The sequence below is a fragment of the Chiloscyllium plagiosum genome, chromosome 9, assembly GCF_004010195.1.
Source record: "Chiloscyllium plagiosum isolate BGI_BamShark_2017 chromosome 9, ASM401019v2, whole genome shotgun sequence".
Classification (NCBI taxonomy): Eukaryota; Metazoa; Chordata; class Chondrichthyes; order Orectolobiformes; family Hemiscylliidae; genus Chiloscyllium; species Chiloscyllium plagiosum.
The window spans coordinates 13611540-13626096 of record NC_057718.1 but is presented as its reverse complement, the minus strand read 5'-3'; the positions used below and the strand labels follow the sequence as shown (position 1 = coordinate 13626096).

General features: G+C 43.2%; 1 protein-coding gene across 4 annotated transcripts in view; it reads left to right on the top strand.

Annotated features, from left to right (window-relative positions):
- Nucleotides 1–434: 434 nt before the first annotated feature.
- Nucleotides 435–14557, top strand: part of tarbp1 (TAR (HIV-1) RNA binding protein 1) — a 176091-nt gene continuing 161968 nt past the window's right edge. For 2 of the 4 annotated variants that reach the window (XM_043695409.1, XM_043695410.1), the window contains exons 1-3: nt 435–1454; nt 11588–11685; nt 13007–13076. In XM_043695409.1, coding sequence (XP_043551344.1) covers nt 497–1454; nt 11588–11685; nt 13007–13076 — 1126 coding nt within the window. In that variant the 5' untranslated portion in view covers nt 435–496. The remainder of the gene's footprint in view (nt 1455–11587; nt 11686–13006; nt 13077–14557) is intronic. The other 2 variants (XM_043695408.1, XM_043695407.1) reach the window with 2 other exon arrangements.

The following is a 14557-nucleotide window of genomic DNA, read 5'->3' as shown; positions in this document are numbered from 1 at the left end:
CAAATCCAGTATGGCCTCACCTCTTGTTGGCCTATCTCCATATTGTGTCAGGAAACCATCCTGCACACAATGGACAAACACTGACCCATCTAACAAACTAGAGCTCTGGCTTTCCCAATCAATATCAGGAAAGTTAAAGTCCCTCATACCAACCACCCTATTACTTTCACTCTTCTCCTGAATCATCCTCGCAATCCTTTCTTGTGTCCTCCACAACCATCTGATGGAGCGACGCTCCGAAAGCTAATGCTTCCAATTAAACCTGTTGGACTATAACCTGGTGTTGTGTGATTTTTTAACTTTGTACACCCCAGTCCAACACCGGCATCTCCAAATCATCTTAACCGAACGTTTCTTCTTTTCCTCACAGAGACGCTTCCATTTCTCTAGGAACGGAGCCGAGAGGGTGGTGTTTTCCGCCGGACATTAGAAAAGGAGGAAACACACACTTGCACCGGAAGTGGTGTGTCCAGCAGTTGGCGTCAGGCTGTCGGGGATGGAGCCTTTATTGATGGTGGTGGACTTGGTGCAGCGGCTGGATGCTGTGCCGGGGTCCGGTTTCTCATTCACCGTACAGGAGTTGTGCCGCTGGTGCCGGGACGGAGGAGAGCCAGGGGCGCCTGACCCTGGTCGGCTGGAGATATTTGGGCTGTTGGTGGAGAAGCTGGCGCCCGGCGCCGAGGAGCGCGATGCCTCCAGCTCCTTGCGGGACCTGGCCGTCGGCTGGTGCCTGCCGCTCGTGCGGCATTTGCAGCTGGAGGAGCAGAGCCGGAGGCTGGTGTGCTCCCTTTGCGGCCTGCTCCACGCCTGTTGCCTACGGAGCCCACCTGCCCTGCTTCGGGACGTGACCACCCCAAGCCTGAGGGATCTGCGGAGCTACACCGAGGAACGGGGTAGGGCTGGTCTGGTTGAGGGGGAGGAAGCTCGGAGCGGCGAGTGCCAGGCCTCCGAGTACTCGGACATTCGAGTCGCCGTCGAGGTGCTGGTGAGGATGGCGCCGCTGCTGCTGCTTCTGGAGCCCGGAGTCGGCGTACAGGAGCTGCTACAGCTCGGCCTGACCGCTGTCAGAGTGGGGGAGGACAGCGTGGCATCCAGAGTGGTCACCGGCTTGATTCTGGCTCTTCTCCGGCACCCGGGCAGCTCGGTGTCAAAGTGCCTGTTCGCCCAGGAGATCTGGGATCGCGTGAAACACTGGGGAAAGACCGGCTCCGGCTCCAGATCCCTGCTGTTGCTGACCTCGCTTCCTCCCCGTCTGCTCTTTGATACCGGAGACCGGTCATCCCCCGATACCTTCGATCTCCGAATTTGTCCGGAGTTTTGGGAAATGGTGCAAACGGGTTTGGTGCAGCCGGATAACACGTCGCGCAAGAGAGCCATGTACCTGTTAAAGAGAGCTGTAGAAGTTTCGAACTCATTGAGGAGTGAAATCAGTTCAGAGTCTCCGGCCGAATCCAGTACGTTCACAACTACTACTTTTATAAGAACTGACTATTTATTTATGGAATTTAGTGCAGTTGGAATGTAGGAGGAAGCAGCAAGTCCAATTAACCCTTTTCCCACATTCTGAAATTCTTTGTGACGGTGGTTATAGTATTGAATTGAATTTATTGTCACTTGTGCCGAGGCACAGTGAAACGCTTTATCCTCCGAGCAATAGAGGCAGATCACACAGTCAACTAGCATAGATAAGTAAATAGTAGGTAAACAGCAGAACATAAAACACAGGTACAGGTGAATGCTAAGAGCTTGTGAGTCCATTCAGTATTCTAACAACAGTAGGGTCAAAGCTATTTCAAAACCAGCTAATGCGTGTGTTCAGGCTTCTGTACCTTCTCGGTGGTAGAGAGTGTAGAAAAGCATTGCCAGGGTGGGATGGATCTTTAAGAATGCTGGCAGCCTTTCCTTGGTGGATTCTGTAGATGGGAAGTTGGCCTTTGTGATAGTGCGGGCCAAGTTCACCACTCTCTGTGACCGTTTCTAATCTTGAGTTACTGTACCAGGTAATGATACATCCAGACAGAATGCTCTCGATGGCGCACCTATAAAAGTTGGCAAGGATATTCAACATTATGCCAAATTTTCTCAGCTGCCTGAGGAAGAAGAGACGTTGTTGGGCCTTTGTAATCAGTGTGTCCACATGAAGAGTCCAAGAAAGCTTCTTGTGGATGACCACTCCCAGGAGCTTGACACTCTCTATTCATTCCACCTCTGTGCTGTAAATGTGTAGGGGGGCATGAGTAACATCCCACCAAAAGTCAATAATGAGTTCCTTGGTTTTGCCAGCATTGAGAGCTAGGTTGTTCTCAATGCACCATTTTTCCAGGTTTTCCACTTCCCGTCTGTAGTCTGTTTCGTCGCCATCTGAGATTTGACCAACTATGGTGATATCAACAGCGAACTTGTAAATGGCATTAGTCTGGTATTTGGAGATGCAGTCGTGGGTATACAATGAGTACAGTAGAGGGCTGAGTACACACCCCTAGGGGGATCCGGTGTTGAGTTTTAGTGAGGATGAAATATTGTCCCCAGTTTTCACTGATTGAGGCTTGTGGGTCAGGAAACTGAGGATCCAGTTGCAGAGAGTGGCGCCTAGTCGGAGATGAATAAATTTAGTAATCAGCATCGAGGGGATAATAGTGTTGAAGGCTGAACTGTAGGCAATGAGTAGGATTCTTATGTAGCTGTCCTTGGTGTCAAGATGTTCTAGGGAGGATGAAGGGCAAATGATATGGTATCTGACGTGGATCTTTTGTCCGATAGGCAAATTGGAGTGGGTCAAGATTAGTGGGGAGGTTGCAGTTGATTAATGCCGTGACCAGCCTTTCAAAGCACTTCATGACCACTGACATTAGGGCCACTGGACGGTAGTCATTGAGACATGCTGCATGAGCCTTCTTAGGCACAGGGATGATGTTGGCCCTCTTGAAACAGGCAGGGACAGTGGCCTACTGCAGAGAGAGAGGTTGAAGATGTCTGAGAAGACCTCTGCCAGTTGATCTGCGCATGCTCTGAGATTTAAGGATGAGGAAGATGTGCTAACATCTGAGCAGTAGTGCCAAAGCAAAACAGCATTACGTTAAAGCAAAATGTTGTGGATGCAGGAAGTTGGAGTTAAAAGTAGAAACTGCTGGAAAAACTCTTCATATATCATTACGCTCCAAGTAAGTGCCTAACCTCCCCAAAAAAACTACTCCCTGGCTATGCCCTGATACCATCACATCACTCGGTGCAGAACTTAAAACCTCTGGGATTCTGTGCTTGAGAAGTTTCCTCTTTATGCTTTCTTTACGTAGCAGAGCTATGAAGACCAACATAACCTAGATCAGATCAAATTCTCAAGAGCTCGATCCCTTGCCCCTAAACCCATCAGCACCTAAAAGTTCCAGCATTGGCTGGACAAATAATGAAAAATTGGTTGTGCACCTAGTTATTTTGTCTTGGCTCTAACTCTCAGCTGGACGTCTCAGATTCCACGTGGGTGTTTGTCTTCTGGTTCTCACGTAACAAGATGCCTGTTTGTACGCACTGCTAGATTTCTGATGAAATATCCCTACCTAAAGGTTTGAGATCCAAACCACAAGTAACACATCAAGGCACCTGAGAGATGACTTTACTCTGAATGTCTCACAATTAGGATTGAAATAGTTCCAGATGAGATAAAGTACAACAATGAACATAGGAACAGGAATAGACCATTCAGCTCAATGACCCTGTTTGGACATTTAACAAGATCATCGCCAGTCTGTGGACTAACTCCTTATACCTACCTTTGGCCAATAACCCTTAATACCTTTGCTAAACAAAAAATAAATTAAAGGAAATGCATCCAAAGAATAAAGAGCAAAGAAAATTTACAGCCCAGGAATAGGCTCTTCGGCCCTCAAAGCCTGAGCCGATCCAAATGTATTGTCTAAACCATTTTGTCAATTCCAATGCATCTGTATCACTCTGCTCCCCACCTACTCATGCATCTGTCCAGATGCATCTTAAATGAATCTACCTTGCCTACCTCTATCACCTCTGCTGGCAATGTGTTCCAAACGCCTACCACCCTCTGTGTGAAGTACTTGCCACGTGTATCCCCCTTAAACTTTCTATCTCTCACCTTGAAAGCGTGACCTCTCGTTATTGAATCCTTCACCCTGGGAAAAAGCTTGTCTCTATCCACCCTGTCTATACCCTTTGTGATTTTGAAAACCTCAATCAGGTCCCCTCTCAATCTCCTGTTTTCTAATGAAAATAACCTAACCTACTCCATCTCTCTTCATAGCTAGCACTTTCCATACCAGGCAACATCCTCGTAAACCTTCTCTGCACCCTCTCCAAAGCGTCCACATCCTTTTGGTAATGTGGCAACCAGAACTGTACACAGTATTCTAAATGCGGCCGAACCAATGTCTTGTACAATTTTAACATGACTTGCCAGCTGTTGTACTCAATACCCGTCCAATGAAGGCAAGCATACTATATGCCTTCTTGACCACTCTATCCACCTGTGCAGCAAACTTCAGGGTACAATTGACCTGCACTCCCAGATCTCTCTGCCATCAACTTTTCTCAAGGCTCTTCTGTTCATTGTATAATTCAGTCTAGAATTAGTCTTGTCTAAATGCACCACCTCACATTTGTCTGGATTGAAAACCATCTGCCACTTTTCCGCCCAACTCTTCAGTCTATCTATATCCTCCTGTATTCTCTGACAGTCCCTTATGCTTTCTGCTACTCCACCAATCTTCGTGTCATCTGCAAACTTGCTGATCATACTAACAGAGCCCTCTTCCAGATCATTTATGTATATTACAAACAACAGTGGCCCCAACACTGACCCCTGTGGAACACCACTGGTAACTTTTCTCCATTTCGAGAAATCCCTTCAACTACTACACTCTGTCTCCTGTTGCTCAACCAGTTTTTTATCCACCTAGCTAGAACACCCTGCACACCATGTGACTTCATTTTCTCCATTAGTCTACCATGGGGAACCTTATCAAACGCATGACTAAAGTCCATGTATATCACATCAACAGCCCTCCCTTCATCTATCAATTTGGTCACTTCCTCACTTGATCTCCCCCGCACAAAAACCATGTTGCCTATCACTGATAAGCCCATTCTTTTCTAAATATAAATAGATCCAATCCCTCAGTACCTTGTTGAGCAACTTTGCCACCACTGACATCTAGCTCACTGGTCTGTAGTTACCCAGAATATCCCTACTTCCCTTCTTGTACAGGGGGACAACATGAGCAACCCTTCAGTCCTCCGGCACCTTACCTGTATTTAAGGATGCCAAAAAGATACCTGTCAGGGCCCCAGTTATTTCCTCTCTCGCCCCTCGGCAACCTGGGATAGATCCCATCCGGTCCTGGGGATTTGTCCATCTTAATATCCTTTAGCATACCCAACACATCCTCCCACCTTATATCAATGTAATCCAGTCTAATCAAACTTCTGTTTCTAATCTCAACAACATCATGTTCCTCTCCTCAGTGAACACTGATGCGAAGTAATCATTCAGAATCTCGTCCATTCTCTCACGTTCAACACACAGCCTTCCTTTGTTATCTTTTAGTGGGCCAATCCTTTCTCTAGTTACCCGTTTGCTTCTTATAGAAGAATAAAATGCTTTGGGATTCTCCTTAATTCTGTTCGCTAAAGCTATTTCATGACCCCTTTTAGCCTGCTTGATTCCTCGCTTAAGACTTGGCCTACTCTCCCGATATTCCTCCAGGGCCCGTTCTGTTCTTAGCTGCCTAGACCTTATGTACGCTTCCCTTTTCCTCTTGGCTAGTCGCACAATTTCTCCTGTTATCCATGGTTCACCAATCTTGCCTTCCTATCCTTTGCCTTCAACGGGACATGTCTATCCTGCACGATCTTTAACCTATCTTTGAAAGCCTCCCACATCTCAAGTGTGGACTTCCCTTCAAATAGCTGTGTCCAATCCACATTTCCAAGCTCCTCCCTAATTTTGATATAATTGGCCTTGGCCCAGTTTAGTACTCTTCCCTTCGGACCGTTCTCTTCTTTATCTACGAGAATTCTAAAACTTACAGAATTGTGGTCACTGTTCCCAAAGAAATCCCCCACCGCAAATTCTACCAGCTGTCCTGGTTTGTTCCCCAGTACCTGGTCCAATATGGTCCCTTCCCTCGTCGGATTATTGACATACTGCTCTAGAAAACTCTCCTGGAAGCTTCTTACAAATTCTACCCTATCCAGTCATTACACCTTAGTGTTCACTAATTACCAAGAAAACCTCATAAATTTAGAGTTAATTGATATGGACGATGTTTCATCACATTTTATAATTGTTAGCGAAAAGTATGTATGAATTGGCTGGTATATTGAATGTGGTTAATGCAGACATTTGCAGCGGAGGGACTTCCTTTGAGAAAATGAAGGCCTGTGACAAAAAGGCAAAGGTACAAAAAGGATGCTGGCAATGAATGTTTTAGTGTTGGGGCCTGGTTGTCCGTATGCAGAGTCATGATATAATCTAGAATCATAGAGATGTACAGCATGGAAACAGACCCTTCGGTCCAACCCGTCCATGCCGACCAGATATCCCAACCCAATCTAGTCCCACCTGCCAGCACCCGGCCCATATCCCTCCAAACCATTCCTATTCATATACCCATCCAAATGCTTTTTAAATGTTGCAATTGTACCAGCCTCCACCACTTCCTCTGGCAGCTCATTCAATACACGCACTACCCTCTGTGTGAAAAAGTTGCCCCTTAGGTCTCTTTTATATCTTTCCTCTCTCACTTTAAACCTATGCCCTCTAGTTCTGGACTCCCCCACCCCAGGGAAAAGATTTTGTTTATTTATCCTATCCATGTCTCTCATCATTTTGTAAACCTCTGTAAGATCACCCCTCAGCTTCCGACGCTCCAGGGAAAATAGTCCCAGCCTGTTCAGTCTCTCCTTATGGCTCAAATCCTCCAACCCTGGCAATATCCTTGTAAATCATTTCTAAACCCTTTCTAGTTTCACAACATCTTTCTGATAGGAAGGAGACCAGAATTGCACGGAATATTCCAAATGTGGCCTAACCATGACCTCCCACTACCTGTATTCGATACTCTGACCAACATAGGAAAGCATACCAAATGCCTCCACTATCCTATCTATCTGCAACTTCACTTTCAAGGAGTTATGAACCTGCACTCCAATGTCTTTGTTCAGCAACACTCCCTAGGGCCTTACCATTAAGTGTATAAGTCCTGCTAAGATTTATTTTCCCAAAATGCAGCACTTCGCATTTATCTGAATTAAACTCCATCTGCCACTTCTCAGCCCATTGGCCCATCTGATCAAGATCCTATTGTAATCTGAGGTAACTTTCTTCACTGTCCACCACACCTCCAATTTTGATGTCCTCTGCAAACTTACTAACCGTACCTCTTCTGCTCACATCCAAATCATTTATATAAATGACAAAAAGTAGAGGACCCAGCACCGATCCTTATGGCACTCCACTGATCACAGGCCTCCAGACTGAAAACCCTCTACCATCACGTTCTGTCTTCTACCTTTGAGCCAGTTCTGTATTCACATGGCTAGTTCTCTCTGTATTCCATGAGATCTAACCTTGCTAACCAGTCTCCCATGGGGAACCTTGTCGAACGCCTTGCTGAAGTCTATATAGATCATGTCCACCGCTCTGCCCTCATCAATCCTCTTTGTTACTTCTTCAAAAAACTCAATCAAGTTTATGAGACATGATTTCCCACGCACAAAGCCATGTTGACTATCCCTAATCAGTTCTTGCTTTTCCAAATACATGTACATCCTGTCCCTCAGGATTTCCTCCAACAACTTGCCCATCACTGATGTCAGGCTCACTGGTCTGTAGTTCCCTGGCTTGTCCTTACCACCCTTCTTAAACAGTGACACCACATTAGCCAATTTCCTGTCTTCCGGCACCCCTCCTGTGACTATTGATGATACAAATATCTCAGCAAGAGGCCCAGCCTCCCACAGAGTTCTAGGGTACACTTAATCAGGTCCTGGGGATTTATCCACCTTTTAACCGTTTTAAGACACCTAGCACTTTCTCCTCTGTGTAATATAGACATTTTTCAAGATGTCATCATCTATTTCCCGACATTCTATATCTTCGATGTCCTCTTCCACAGTAAATACTGACACAAAATACTCGTTTAGTATCTCCCCCATTTTCTGCGGCTCCACACAAAGGCTGCCTTGCTGATCTTTGAGGGGCCCTATTCTCTCCCTAGTTACCCTTTTGTCCTTCATATATTTGTAAAAACCCTTTGGATTCTCCTTAATTCTATTTGTCAAAGTTATCTCATGTCCCTTTTTGCACTCCTGATTTCCCTCTTAAGTATACTCCTACGTCCTTTATACTCTTCTAAGGATTCACTTGATCTATCTGGTCTATACCTGACATATGCTTTCTTCGTTTTCTTAACCAAACCCTCAATTTCTTTAGTCATCCAGCATTCCCTGTACCTACCAGCCTTCCCTTTCACCCTGACAGGAATATACTTTCTCTGGATTCTTGTTACTTCATTTCTGAAGGCTTCCCATTTTCCAGCCGTCCCTTTACCTGCGAACATCTGCCCCCCTATCAGCTTTTGAAAGTTCTTGCTTAATACCGTCGAAATTGGCCTTTCTCCAATTTAGAACTTCAACTTTTAGATCTGGTCTATCCTTTTCCATCACTATTTTAAAACAAATAGAATTATGGTCGCCGCCCCAAAGTGCTCCCCCACTGACACCTCAGTCACCTGCCCTGCCTTATTTCCCAAGAGTAGGTCAAGTTTTGCACCTTCTCTAGGAGGTATATCCACATACTGAATCAAAAAATTGTCTTGTGCACACTTAAGAAATTCCTCTCCATCTAAACCTTTAACACTATGGCAGTCCCAGTCAATGTTTGGAAAGTTAAAATCCCCTACCATAACTACCGTATTATTCTTATAGATAGCTGAGATCTCCTTGCAAGTTTGTTTCTCAATTTCCCTCTGACTATTAGGGGGTATATAATACAATCGCAATAAGGTGATCATCCCTTTCTTATTTCTCAGTTCCACCCAAATAACGTCCCTGGATGTATTTCTGGGAATATCCTCCCTCGGCACAGCTGTAATGCTATCCCTGATCAAAAATACCACTCCCCCTCCTCTCTTGCCTCCCTTTCTATCCTTCCTGTAGCATTTGTATCCTGGAACATTAAGCTGCCAGTCCTGCCCATCCCTGAGCCATGTTTCTGTAATTGCTATGATATCCCAGTCCCATGTTCCTAACCATGCCCTGAGTTCATCTGCCTTCCTTGTTAGGCCCCTTGCCTTGAAATAAATGCAGTTTAATTTATTAGTCCTACCTTGTCCCTGCCTGCCCTGACTGTTTGACTTGCTTCTGTTCTCAACTGTACCTGTCTGAGATTGATCTCTTTCCTCTCTATCTCCCTGGGTCCCACCCCTGCCCTCCTTACTCGTTTAAATCCTCCCAAGCAGCTCTAGCAATCTACTTCAAAATAAAAGGTTGAATATCAAAGTTTGAGGAATAGCAAAATGCCAAGGAGGCAGAAGAACAGGACACAAACTGCCTAGGAGAAAGGGCAAATGAGAATATTCCATTTGTGAATAAGCATAAACTTTAGAGTTATCATTGTAGTGTTAAATTTCTCAATGTATTGGAGCTAAATGATGCCGTTAGATTCTTTATTTTAATTTACTACATTCTTCAGATTTTAAGGCAAATTATGTTAGGCTTTGAATGCTCTGCAGGACTATACTTTTTGCGATAAGAGGATAGAATTACACCAACAAGCATGTGTGAATAATATTGATGATGTCTGCAGTTAGAAATAAAGTTTTGAACAGGTAGGTCAATGTCCTTTCGTCATATAATGATTGCATTTATTAGACTAGTTCAAATTGATGAGGATAAACAGAGTAAATGTGGATTGTTCATGTTGAATCTTAAATTGAAGTGACTGCCATATAGGTTCAAGATAAATACAAGGGGAAATTGAAAGAAATGTTTTTGGAGTAATATGGAATACTTTGACAAAAGTGAGGTTTAATCTTGATTGGTCACGGCATTCAAAATGATATATTTTTTTAAAGAAGATAGAAAACTAGAAGGTTGAGCTGTATAAATTCGGTGACAGGGAAGCTAAAATTCATCACAAACAGGAAACACTCTTAAACTTAAAAGAAAACTTTGCTGTTTAAGTTTTAATTGATTCAGGCGTTCAAGTGATCATCTGTTCCAGCAATCTTATATGAAGACGGTTAGTTCTCTCTGTCTTCCTTCATTTACGTATATTGTGTTTTTAATTTCGCAGAACATTTAGTTAGGGACGGAGGTTTATTAAAGTATAAAAGAAGTCAGGGAAGTCAAAGGAGGTAGTTCCGAGAGTGGAGTTAAGGGGGCTAGAAGCTTGGCTGTCAACGTGTGTTTTGGCTTCCTTCTCTAAAATGGACATAACTGCACTTGAAGCAGTTCAGAGAAGTCCTGCTGGACTGCTTGCTGGGTTATCTCATGAGTACAGGTTGGGTTTGTTTCCAGTGGTATTTAGAAGAATGAGAGGTGATCTTAATGAGCCATAATATGGTGTATAATATAACCATACCAGACCCTGAAGGAACCTGACTGGTTGGGTGCTGAAAAGATGTTTGTTTCTCCTTATGAGAGAGAGTAGATTAGGACACAGTTTAAAAATAGAGTCTCCCTTTTATGAAGGAGATGAGAAGAATTTCTTTCTCTCATGAGGGTTTTAGGTTTGTTCTCCAGAGACCAGTAAAAATAGGGTCATTGAAGCAAACATTGAAAATGCTGGAGAAATCCAGTAGGTCTACCAACAAATGTGGAGAGAGAAACTGAATTCTTTGAGTCCAGTGTGACTCCTCTATAGTTGAAAGTGAATGGAAAATGTGTGTTTTTATACTTTTGATGGAGGTGGAGGGGGGGTGAGGGGAGCAGATGGGAGACACCATTGAATATTTTCAAGTCAAAGGCAGGTAGATTCTTGACTGTCAAGTAAATCAAAGGTATGGGGACTAAGCAGGAAATGGGAGTTGAAGCCAGATTAGCATCAGCCAAAATGTCATCAAATGGTGAAACAGATTTTAGAGCCTGAATGACCCACACCTGCTCCTAACTCATGTTTGGGAAATGGTGGGCAATGCATAAGAGACTATGGCCAGCAGAACAGTGAAAATTGCAAAGGATTAGAGGGTAAAAGAATGTCTTAGAAGTATTGAGCACAAAGATTGGAATTTAAAATTTGAGGCATTGAACAATATAATGGATCGGTGATCAAGACCTGGTGTGAAATAGGACGTTGGTAGAGCTTTAGATGAGCTGGAGGATCGGAAGGTGGCCAAAAGAACTTTAGGTGGGATGAGATTTGGAGATGACAAAGGAATAATCGAGAACATTAATGAGAGTAATTGGACTTGAAGGCCAGTAAACGTTTTTTTTTAATCTGCAAAGTTCAATAATTTGCAGAAATTGATATTTGACTGGAAATTTGCATGTTATGATTTTATAATTAAAAAAATAGCAATTCCTCAGTTCAATTTAACATGCATCATTTTTATTTCAGACACATGCCTTTTTTGGTGGTCGGGTGAAAAAAGCAAACAACTTGTCCAGTTATGGGAAAATTATATTTTAATAATGGAAACACTGGAAGAAAATCAAGTAAGTGGCAAATTTTGAGTACGTGTGTCCCTTTTGAAAAGTGCTTCATTTCCAAGTATCAACCTGAGCTAACTAATGCAGATGACCGTTGTGAGGATATATATCTGAAATGTTTTTGAATTACTCTCAAATGAAATTTGGCTCATTACGTTTTTGAGAGAACGTTCACTTTACCTGATATCTGGCTACCCACGAAACTGTATGGATCAGGGAGGAACGTGAGGGTCTTTGTGAACAACTATTATCAATGCAAAGTAGCTTCAGTCCTAATTTGACAAAAACCAAGGTGGTAATTAAATTTTGATATTTGTTATCATAATAGATGGAAGGACTTGGGCAGTTTATAGTGGATACAAATGTAATTTTATGAAAGCATGATTGATGTTTTAAAAATGGCAGAGGAATTAGATATGGTTTTACAAGAGACATTATGAAGAGTTTCTGTGAATACTGAGTTTGCACCTTTTGAATAGAGGTGATACACCTAGTGATCATGGTATTCTTGCAGTAATTCAAAAGGAAATTCAATAAATTCCTCAGTGAGAACGTATGTTTCTTATTATAGAAAATCAGTTGTGGATTAGGTGGTAAGGTTAATGGATTACTTGCCTCCTGGAGCTTTGTTGAATTTTATTTGAGAGTTGTTGAATCATAGAGCTTTACAGGCCATAGTGGTGTAATGTCCATGCCTGTTTTCCAGAACTGGGTTTGCAACCTTGTATGCTGTGGCATGAAGTATTCATCTGAATACTATGTAAATGTCATGGTTCCTGTCTGTACCACCCTTTTAGGCAGTGAGTTCCAGATACCCACCACCCCCTGGGCAAACAAATTCTTCATTAAATTTAGAGTAAAAATTTTCCTGTTTTTCTTTAGATTTTTTTTTTGACTCTCCTAAGGATTGAGAACAGGTCTGTGTGTGTCACAGGCAAACCTGGTAAGCCCAGGTATGAGTGGTTTGGGCATTATGAACCAGATGCTTTCTACTTGCTTTTTCTTTGTTGTTTATGTGTATGTAGAGTCACAGATGTCTACAGCATGGAAAAAGGCTGTTTGGCCCATCAAGTCTGTACGGTTCAAAACACCACCTAATTATTGTAATCCCATTTTCCAGCTCTTGGCCTGTAGCCTTGTATGCCTTGGTCTCATGAGTGGATATCTGAATACTTCTTAAGTTTAAACGACTATCATGTCAGAATTGACAAAAATAATAATAAGCTAATTTTATTGTTGTTAAATGCTTCATTGTTCAAAATGTTCTTAGGAAAAATTATATTTGTGAATCAGCTGAAAACATAATACTTTTGATTTTGTATTTTAGGTTCATGTCATAAGACCAATATTACCTCGACTCAAGAGCTTAATGGATGCCACTGTTTCCAATGACCAGGGTGATTATGACCTTTCAGTGTGATTTTCTTCAATCGTTGCAATATTTACTAATATATTTTTACACGCCCGTATGTTTTGGTAGGTTGTCTTCTCAGCTGTAAATGTACTTCAGACATAGAACTGTACCGTCAGGTCGAAGCCCATTGTGATTCATTGTCCACATTGGAACCAATGACATAGGAAGGGAAAAGGATGAAATTCTGAAGGGAGATTACAGTGAGTCAGGCAGAAATTTAAAAAAAGAGGTCCTCGAGAGTAGTAATATTTGGATTACTCCCAGTGCTATGAGCTGATGAGGGCAGGAAGATGGAGCAAATGAATGCATGGCTGAGGAGCTGGTGTATGGGAGAAGGATTCACATTTTTGGATCATTGGAATCTCTTTTGGGGTAGAAGTGACCTGTACAAGAAGGGCGGATTGCACCTAAATTGGAAGGGGACTAATATACTGGCAGGGAGATTTGCTGGGGCTGCTCGGGAGGATTTAAACTAGTAAGGTGGGGGGGTGAGACCCAGCGAGATAATGAGGAAAGAGATCAATCTGAGACTGGTACAGTTGAGAACAGAAGCGAGTCAAACAGTTAGGGCAGGCAGGTACAAAATAGGACTAATAAAGTGCTGGATGTCTTGAAACAGGTAAAAATGGATAAATCCCCAGGACCTGATTAGATGTACCCAAGAACTTTGTGGGAAGCTAGAGAAGTGATTGCTGGGCCTTTTGCTGAGATATTTGTATCATCGATAGTCACAGGTGAGGTGCCGGAAGACTGGAGGTCGGCAAACGTGGTGCCACTGTTTAAGAAGGGTGGTAAGGACAAGCCAGGGAACACATGGTGGGCACGTTGTTGGAGGGAATCCTGAGGGACAGAATATATATGTATTTGGAAAGGAAAGGCAAGGACTGATTAGGGATCATCAACATGACTTTGTGCGTGGGAAATCATGTCTCACAAACTTGATTGAGTTTTTTGAAGAAGTAATAAAGAGGATTGATGAGGGCAGAGTGGTAGATGTGATCTATATGGACTTCAGTAAGGCGTTCAACAAGGTTCCTCATGGGAGACTGATTAGCAAGGTTAGATCTCATGGAATACAGGGAGAAATAGCCATTAGGATATAGAACTGGCTCAGAGGTAGAAGACAGAGGGTGGTTGTGAAGGGTTGTTTTTCAGACTGGAGGCCTGTGACCAGTGGAGTGCCACAAGGATCGGTGCTGGGCCCTTTACTTTTTGTCATTTACATAAATGATTTGGATGCGAGCATAAGAGATATACTTAGTAAGTTTGCAGATGACGCCAAAATTGGAGTTGTAATAGACAGCGAAGAGAACACAACAGGATCTTGACCAGATGGGCCAATGGGCTGAGAAGTGAAGATGGAGTTTAATTCAGATAAATGCGAGGTGCTGCATTTTGGGAAAGCAAATCTTAGCAGGACTTATACACTTAATGGTAAGGTCCTAGGGAGTGTTGCTGAACAAA